We start from the raw sequence: 9,035 nt of genomic DNA, 5'->3' as shown, positions 1-9,035 counted from the left end.
TCAGGACACAGCTGGGTTTTTGGGGACAGTCCCAGCTGCAACTGTGGACAGGTACCAACTGTGATTCACAACACAGCTGGCTGTCCTCTGAGCAGATGGGATGGTGCAGAGGAGAAAAAATCTTATTAGGCTCATTGCTGGCACTGGGAAGACCAGGGCTTGGCCTGATGCCCACAGTCTAACAATGCCACAAACGCATCCATTGTACGGAAAGGCCTAGCTGGATGGAGAAGGCAGGGAGGAATTAGTCTCTCTTAGGCCCAGGAGCTTATGGGCCCCGATAGCATGAAGATATGGGGTTGCCTTGTTTTGCCTTTGCTTGCATGGCAAGTATCCATAGATGAGAAGAGCAGGACAAATGTTTCTTGTTTCAGAGACAAGAAACAGCCACACAGGCTGCTTTTGGGTTGCCCGCCTGGGAGGGTGTACATTCCCAGCTGAGACATGCTGTTGGGGAGTCCTACAAGGCTTGGTGGTGGAGAAGAAAGGGTTTCCCATTGCAGCTGGGGAGTAGCAAAGGGGATGCCCCACAGGCTTGGAGATTTGGGGGAAGGTGTGCTGATGTATTCGGTGACCAACAGGCTAGAACCCTTTTGCTCCTGGGGTACCCAAGAAGCCTGGAGACTTGCTCCTCATTATCTTGGAGGTGGAGGTCCTCATTGCACCTAGTAGCATTGCATCTAGGGCTGGGGGACTGTCCCTTACTCCTGGAGGATTGGCAGGTGGTTCATATGGCACACAGCGTCAGGGAGGATTCTCCCTTCCTTCCCAAGGCTTGTAAGGGGTCCACAATGCACTTTGTGCCTGGGCAGTGGGGGAACCCCCTTGCTCCTGGAAGTTCATGGGCAACAGAGTTAACATTGCACCTAATGTCTGGCAGGAAGGGAGGTGGTGAAGGGATTCTTGTTGCCCCTGGAGTATTGGGGGTGTGTGTATGTGCACTGCACCTAATTTTGGAAAGGGGTATCCATTCCACCTAGAGCCTGGCGAGGAGGAATCCTCTTGTTCCTGGAACCTCTGAGGCAGTGGAATCCCCAATATATGGCGGGGGGGGGGGGGGGAAGAGGATGATCCTTTTTATTTCTGGAGGCTTGCATGGAAGGCGTCCCCATTGCACCCAATGCTTGAGGAAAGGGATCTCCATCACACTTAGTGCTTGGGGAGGGGGTGACCCTTGCTTCTGGAGGATTGTGGGCAGGACCCAGTGCCTGGTGGAGGGGGGAAGCCCTCTTGCATTCAGCGTAGGGGGCGAGGAAGGTCCCCTTTGCTTCTGGAGGCTTTGAGGGTCGCGCTTCCCCGGGGCGCCCCCAGCCGCCTCCATCCCCGAGGCGTCCTGGGCGGAGGGCGGGCTTGGCTCCCCCGCCCGGCTCCCTCCCTCCCTCGCGGGGGTTTGCCCTGGGACGCGCCGGCGGCGCTGGGGCTGGCTCCTCGGCGGCGGGCAAGGGTCAAGGGCAGCAGCGGGGAGGGGGTGGGGGGGGGGAGATGCCAGAGCCGGGGCAGCGCGGAGGCTCCGGCTGAGCGGGCAGCGTCGGCCCCGAGGAGACCCCCCCCCGCCCAGCACCGCCGGCCCCATGGCGGGGCGGGCGCCGCAGCGCAGCCTCCTGGCGGCGGCGGCCGCCGCGCTCCTGCTGTTGCCCGTAAGTGCCGAGGCCGGGGAAAGGGTGGCGGCGGGGGCAGGGAGGGAGAGAGGGCGGGGGACGCCCCACGACCGCGGGGAGCCCACTCGGTCTGTGAAGGAGAGGGGGCTGTGCCCCGTCCCTCACAGGTCCCGCCCGTCCCCGGGTGCTGAGAGACCCCGTCCGAGGACCCTTACCTGCTCCCTCACAGGTCCCGCCCGCCCCCGGGTGCTGAGAGACCCCGTCCGGGGACCCTTACCTGCTCCCTCACAGGTCCCGCCCGCCCCCGGGCACTGAGGGATCCGTCCCGGGACTGTTACCTGCTCCCTCACAGGTTCCGCCCGTCGCCAGGCGCTGAAACACTCCATGGCCACTCGCCTCTGGTCTCCTCGGAGCCCGTGGGCTGACCCATGGCTCTTCCTGGTGTCCCCTTCTCTGTGAAGTAGCTGCCTCCCCGTCCACTTTCCTTGCAGAGGAGGCCCACCACAGGGACCCCACTGGGGTCGCAGCTCCCTGCCCCAGAGGAAAGGGGTTTTCGTGCCACCGCCCAGTTCAGCGGGGCAGTGGGTGGCCACGTCTGGTGCCCGTTGTCCCCATCCTCTCGCCCTGGTCCCTCTCCTTACAGCACGTGCTCAGCATCGGTCGCTCTTTCACCGCAGGGATCAGCAAACAGCGGTGGCAAAGGGCAGGACTCAGCCCGTGCATCCATCAAAGTGTTTGCGCTGAGTTTCTCCTGAGCAAAATGTAAGACTGGCTTTTCGTCATGGTCCTTCTTCATCACTCTGGGTGATGCTGGGATGAAGTGGAAATAAGATTGGCCTGTGTCAGACTGGACTTGAACCAGCTTTCCCAGCCCACGCTCCTAAGTCAGAGTGACTTTGTTGGTGGCTTGTTTGTTTTAAGTGATAGTTTTAAGTAAGTGTGGTGAGTGATACTTGCAGAACAAATGTGAGAGATTAAGCAGGAGGTACATTGATCTTGTGCAGAATTTGTAAAGGCTGTTCCTGTAGCATTAAAAAGGCGGCAGTGATCCTTCTGGACTGTAGTGTAATTGGCCCATCTTTAACATTGCCTTAGATAAAGAAAGAAAATCTGTTCTATTTTCTTAGGTTCTGTGGTTTTTACCAAAAAAACTTATTATTTTCTTATGTTCTGTGGTTATTTACAAAGAAAGATAGAGGGAAGCCAGGGGTCAGGAAAAGCCCCATGCTCCAAAGGCAAGCAACAATTTCATCTTAAAAGCTTTGCAGTAGCTTTCTTAGAAGACAGAATATTTTCTCAGCTCCCCCAATGTCTCTTTTCCCCAGTGCGCATGGGATCAGAGTGGCATGGGTCTACACACTTGCTGGTTTCAATCCCAAACCAGTTCTTCTTAGTCTTTGTTTCTTAGTTCCTCTTATCTTCCAGGCTGTGTTTTCCCTTACTGATTTCTTTTGGTCCATAAAAATATTTCAGTTTATGCTTAGAGAGCAGGACTTCTCGCCAGTGAGGTTATCAAAAGTACCTAGGTACTGAGAGCTGCCAGACTAATTCTTTTTCAGTGAATCAAAAAATGTCATGTGCTTCCTCTGTAGATGTAATCTATGGACAGTTTTCCAGTTCCCCTGTAACTTTGCATTTGAATTATTTCTGTAAATTTAGGGAGTTACTTTGCAGCTTTAAAAAGAAAACAGCTGCCTTGAAAGAAAGAAAAAAAAAAAAGTAGCGCAGATTAAGAATCGAAATGTTAAGTTTCCATAAAATGTATTTAGTCTGAGAGAAACGTGTGCTTTGAGTGTATTCCGAGTGTGCTTATGTGGAGGAGCTTGTTTGGATGCAGCGTACTTGTGTCTGATGGAGACTCGTGTACGCCTCTGCGGTACGTGGAAATAATGTGCTGGAAGACTATCTTCAGCCTCACGTATAGAATAGCTCTTGTTGCGCCAGCTGTAGCAAAAGCAGAGCTTTTACTGTTCTTTGGGGGTGTGTTTTCATCTGCAAATGTTGTTGGTAAATCTGTATGTCTGCTTTACAGCTGGATGAAACTTTGCACCAAGAAGCTTAAGAGAAATGTTTTAAAACTTTGGCTCAAATCCAAAGCTCTTAAGTTCCTGTTTAACTTGAAAACACTTGAAAGTTGACTCAAAGTCAATGGCTTTATTCACATTTGTGGATTTGAGAGAAGGCATAGCTGCTTGTGGGAGCAGGCCCATACGCGATTAAGGAAGCTTAAGTTCTCACAGCAGCTGAGCCATTGTGTTTTATGGGAACTGCAGGTTTGCAACACTTATGAAATGAGGCAACTTTCTAGTACGGAATTAGCTCTGCCACATGAAAATACTGGTGCAAATGACCTGTCAGATTTCACAGGGTTGGTCAGCAATAGGGCGAAGACTTGCACAGCAGGCTCTGAGATTTATGTTCTCTTAAAGGGTTTCTGTACATATGATACACTGGAAAATGCATTTACTTGAATGTGAAAAACAAACAAGCAAACCATAAACCAAAGGCAAATGAATCTTTTGACATTTTGATATAGAGTCCTTGCTGAGTTCATGTAATTTGGAGGAGGGGGCATTATTCATCAAAAACAAAAGCAAAGCTTGCTGTAGTTCATATGCTTTCCTGAAGCTGTTAAAACAACCAGAGCAGTTTGAGTGTTATCAGCCAGTGGTGATGAGTTAAATAATATTCCTTGTCTGAGACTACCAAAATTCAGTCCTACTATGAATTAATGCAGCATAAACATCTCCTCATGAGAGGCCTTTCCTGGTGTAGAACTTTGTCAGGGTTTAAATCTGTAGCCGCCCTGCTGTAATTACTGGATCTTTGAAGGAGGTAGTTGTGTGCAAGGAAGGACGGCTGATGTTGGCTGGCTGATAGTTTTGCCGTGAAAGATTTCAGTGATATTCATAGCTGCCCTCAGCTAGAAAGAAAGCAGCCTTTAGCTTTTGTTCATATAAGGCATCTGCTTACATATGATTATTCTGTCAAGAGCGAAGGAGAAATAATGATTAAGTCCTCTAAGCTGTGGCCTTCGTATTGCAAACCAGAGTGTGCTTGTGCCTGCCCTGCTTCTTGCATGCCTCTGCTGAAGCTGGTGGAGGAAGACAGCGCAGGGATCTCATTGCAGAGTATGCTCTATCAGGTGCATACTTGTTTAGTTTCAGTCTCATAGGTTGTATCTCTACTAGTACGTTAAGATTGCCAGGACAGCTCTTCAGCCTTCAGGCCAAATGCCAGAGAGTGGCTTGTGCCCGTACTATTAAGCTCCTTCAGCTTCTAAAATGGGGACCCTGTGTGCAAACTGCCCATTGAGAATGGTCCATGGTGCAGCCTAACTCCCAGCTCATTCCCGGCAACTGTGAGATACCGCTAGATTGCTTGGGGCAAAACGCGGCCAGGAACCATTCTAAAAATTTAACAGTATAAATGATTAAGTACTTAAAACAGACCTTTGCACTGTTTGATTTATTAGCTTAGATGGAGTATGCTGTACTCCCATTGCTCAGGGCTCTCAGTGAGTGCCCGAGGGAGGCATTTTCCTCTAAGGCAAACTCTTCATTGCTTTGAATTCAGCGATCAGCTTTCTTTGTGTTAGAGATTACTGTGGGATCCTGCCAGTGATGTGATGATCTGAGAGGTTCACAATGAGAATAACAGGGTAGTGGATAATATCAACTTTTTAAGGAAGTGTGTTTCTGTTTTCTTTTCATTTTCATTTTGTCCTATATATTAGTAAACCAAATATTTTAAAATATTATATTGGAACAAACATTTGCACATTTCTAGATTTTTTAATAGTTCTGCAGATTTTAGTTTTTGAGGAGGTGGGGAGGTGAGGAAACGTGGGTGGTAAAAACAGGCTACACACACTGCTGCATTTGATCCTTTTTAGTTTATGTCACTTTCAGGTTTGCAGCAGTGCAAACCCAAGAAGGAGGCTTTGGGGGAAAGCTGGTTTAGTTTAGATTAAGATTTTATCCGGTAAATGACATTTCTGCAGGAATTTCCTTTTCCATTCCATGTCTATAAATTGAAACAGATAGATCAAATCTTGATCATGTACACATCCTTCTTTCTTTTAACCTACACCAGTTTTAATCCCAAATGTAGTCTGTTCTCCCTAAAAGTGCAAACATTAATTCTTGGATGTAGAGCTGGAGCTGTCCAGCGAGCCTCATGGCACCTCCTTGCCTCCTGTAGGTATGCAATAATATGTATCAAAGCGCTGCATAAACATTGTCTTTGCCTCTTTATCTTTCTATTCATAACAACCAGCCTTGACAACTGAACACTTCCTGCTGGTTTGCTTTATCAAACTCTTTCTTTATACAGAACTACTTTCTTTTACTGCCATTTTTTTTTTTTTTTTAATAGCTTTGAAAATGGCTGTATTTAATTTGACCTGGCGAGTGTTGGGTAAAGAGCTTTATGTGTTTTATTTTTTTTTCTCTATAGAGTTGGATAAATTTTGCCACAGCCCTTATTACAAGAGAAGACAAATAGAAACTAGTCATTTACCATTGCCATCAGTCAGCTAACAAGTACTGTCCTTCAGATGAATGCCTGCTTGAATTCCATCAATCATGTCCAAATGTATGAAAATTTCATTCTCAGTTTCTGGTGCCAGTGTGGGGATAACTGTTAGATGTTTACTGCAGTACTCTTTGACGTATAGCATGTCATGCTGTCCTAAGTACTGATCAGTTCTTTGGGTCTGGGATCACTTGGATTGGGTCTCACAAGCAGAAGTTGTGCCGGCTCTGCATGATCTTGACAAAGGCTGTGGCATTTGGGAAGTGCTGTGGCAGGGACAGGGGCATTCTGAGAAAGCCAGTCCATAGAGATGGGTTTCGACATCCTGTCCTGACCTCTGGCTCACGACTACCTCATTGCTGTACAAGTCAGCCCACATTGAGAGTCAGGTGCCAGGAGCGTGCTGCTCCTGCCTGTGTACGTCTTGTTCCCCAGATTGACAGCTCTATTGTGGAGCTAAATGGGTGGAGAACTTGGAAGCTGTCCTTCTCCAGGAATGATCAATTAAACGGCAAGTGTTTGTACAGAAACACGGCTTGTTTTTACTAAATAAGAAGGAAAATCCATTTGGTATTTCAAGAGCTGAAAAGTACTTCGTCAACAGAGCTGTAAGAAAGTGAAACTAATTAAAACTCTATAAACTTTTGCGTAATACTGGCTGGATAGCTATCCACTCTGGGTTGTGTATGCCGGGAAAGTAAATAGTGAGCAATGCAGATGGAGATTAAAATACATTAACTGTCCTCACTGCAATGCTAAACCCTTGACCTGGTAATAGTAGCTGAAGTGCCAGAGAACTGGAAGGGAGCCACCTGCCTCTGGGGCTATGGGACAATCCCTCTTGCCGTTACCCGGGTTCCTGGGACGTGGGAGGCTTCCTGAATGCTGTTATCTCTGCGCTGCCTTAGTTTTGGGATTGCTGTCCTCTAGCAGGGGTGGCTTTTCCAGTGGAAAGGAAGGAGGAAAGAAGGCGAAAGTGAATAAAAGGAAGTGTGCTGATGAGTCCGAACAGGTTGCCTGCGGGGCTGCCAGCCAGGGTCTGCTAGCAGGCGTCTCAGTGAGGCGCATGGACTAAAGTATCGATTCCCTTTGAGTGGCAGTAGCAGACACCCACAGCACAGACATAGCTTGGGTTTCAGGAGGCTCATGCCAGCAGAAGCAGAGAGATGGCCTGTGTGTGAGCCAGCACCGGTGGCTGCACTTTGGAGTGTGGCCATCACAGGCGTAACCTTTCTGCTTTCTCAGTTACAGTCCCCAGGGCTACTTGGAGAAGCGCTGTGCTCCTGCTGTTTCCTTGTTTTGGGGGCAAGGACGTCCAGGGACCAGTCTGCTCCTTCTGTTATGGATTGACTCTTTCAAAGCAGAGAGGAACGCCGGGGTTATCCCTCTGGCTGACAAAAATGATGTCTCAGAGCACATGACAGGATTTTGACTAGGCGAGCTCCAAATCAGATGGATTGAGGATCATTCCTCATCATGCCTTATGTTCTAACTAACTGCTGGGATATCAGCTCTTTAGTCCGTCTTTAACTTGAGAGACCTTCCCAGGTGTAACAAACGCCTACTTTCTCAAAGCAAGTGTCTTTTCATTAATATTTTCAAGTCTTGTCAGACTTTCAGTATTGCTTTTTTTCAGACAGGAAAAAAGTTTAAATGAAAATTCTATCTTTAAATATAAAAATAATTTAAGCATGCCTTTTCATTGTATTTGGCACAATATTTTAATTATGATTATGCAGAGTCCAAAATATTAGAAAAATGAGTGAAAAAACTCTCAAAGCCTCTAGACTGCTGATTATTGTTCAAGATACAGTCTATAAATGGTTAATTACAGCATTTCCAATAGCAAGTGTTTGAGAGTAACTGCTATCTATTATTTTTTTTTACCATAGGGGCTAGATGTCCTAGAACCAAGGAATGAAAAAATAATTTATGCTGGAAGGAACTGCTAGAAGTCTCTTGTCCAGCCTTCTTCTCAAAACAGGGCTAATTCCAAAACCAGATCACATTGCTCAGGGCCTCATCCAGTTTGGTTGAAATCTGCAAAGATGGAGATTTCACAGCATCTCTGAACCTCTTTTCCCATGCTCAGTCGCTGTCATGGTGCATTTTTGATTCATGTCCTGTGAGATTTTTCCCTTGCTGCACCTTGCGAATGATGCCTGCCTCTTGTCCTTTTGCTGTCAACTTGAGAAGAGTCTGATTCCTCTGTAATTCCCCTTCAGGTAGTGAAAGACTCTTGTTAGACCTTCTCTTCTTCCAGTCTTGGAGTTAAATTTCACTGTGATACGTGCTTTTCAAATACTAAAGGTGGACTCCAGCAGTTTAGGAAGAAGGAATGGATGGAAAGAGAACTAAAAATGAGCCAGTGAGGTGACACTCATCATCAGCAATGAACTGTTGTGAAGCCTTGGGTCAAAGGAACAATTTACGGAGGATATAGAGGTACCATTGTCAACATTCCATGGACAGTGAGAGCAGATGTCACTAGCTGATTAAAATTTTGATCCAGAATGGTAGATGGGTTTTTACTTTTTTTTAGGTGAGAGCATGCCAGCAGAGATCTGAAAAACAGAGATTAGGAGCTCACATTTGATAAGCTAGAATTGGGAGAGCCTGTGAAGGCCTTGAGGTGTAGTGGCAGTGTGATAATGATGGATGAGTGAATGATCTTTGCAGAGGCTATTCAGGTAGATAAGAGTTTGTCTGGGAGAGGTAACTGAGGTACTGGCATTCATTTGGGTAAATGTGACTTTTAAACTTGAGCTACTATGGATTCCCTGTGTGTTTTGTCTCCACTGCGTAAGTCATCTCATCATAAAGTAGATTTTTAAAGCAGAAGTGATAGATTGCTCCTTGATAGTGATTCCTTCTTCCACTGAGTATTAGGGAGCCTAAAGC

General features: G+C 47.2%; 1 protein-coding gene across 2 annotated transcripts in view; it reads left to right on the top strand.

Annotated features, from left to right (window-relative positions):
- Positions 1-1,429: 1,429 nt before the first annotated feature.
- The window catches only part of CRHR2 (corticotropin releasing hormone receptor 2), a 162,322-nt gene continuing 154,716 nt past the window's right edge, over positions 1,430-9,035 (top strand). For both annotated transcript variants that reach the window (XM_075746798.1, XM_075746795.1), the window contains exon 1: positions 1,430-1,637. In XM_075746798.1, coding sequence (XP_075602913.1) covers positions 1,572-1,637 — 66 coding nt within the window. In that variant the 5' untranslated portion in view covers positions 1,430-1,571. The remainder of the gene's footprint in view (positions 1,638-9,035) is intronic.

Source organism: Balearica regulorum, chromosome 2 (assembly GCF_011004875.1).
Source record: "Balearica regulorum gibbericeps isolate bBalReg1 chromosome 2, bBalReg1.pri, whole genome shotgun sequence".
NCBI classification, from domain to species: Eukaryota; Metazoa; Chordata; class Aves; order Gruiformes; family Gruidae; genus Balearica; species Balearica regulorum.
Note: the sequence above shows the minus strand (reverse complement) of the source record. Positions and strands in the feature narration are given on the sequence as shown.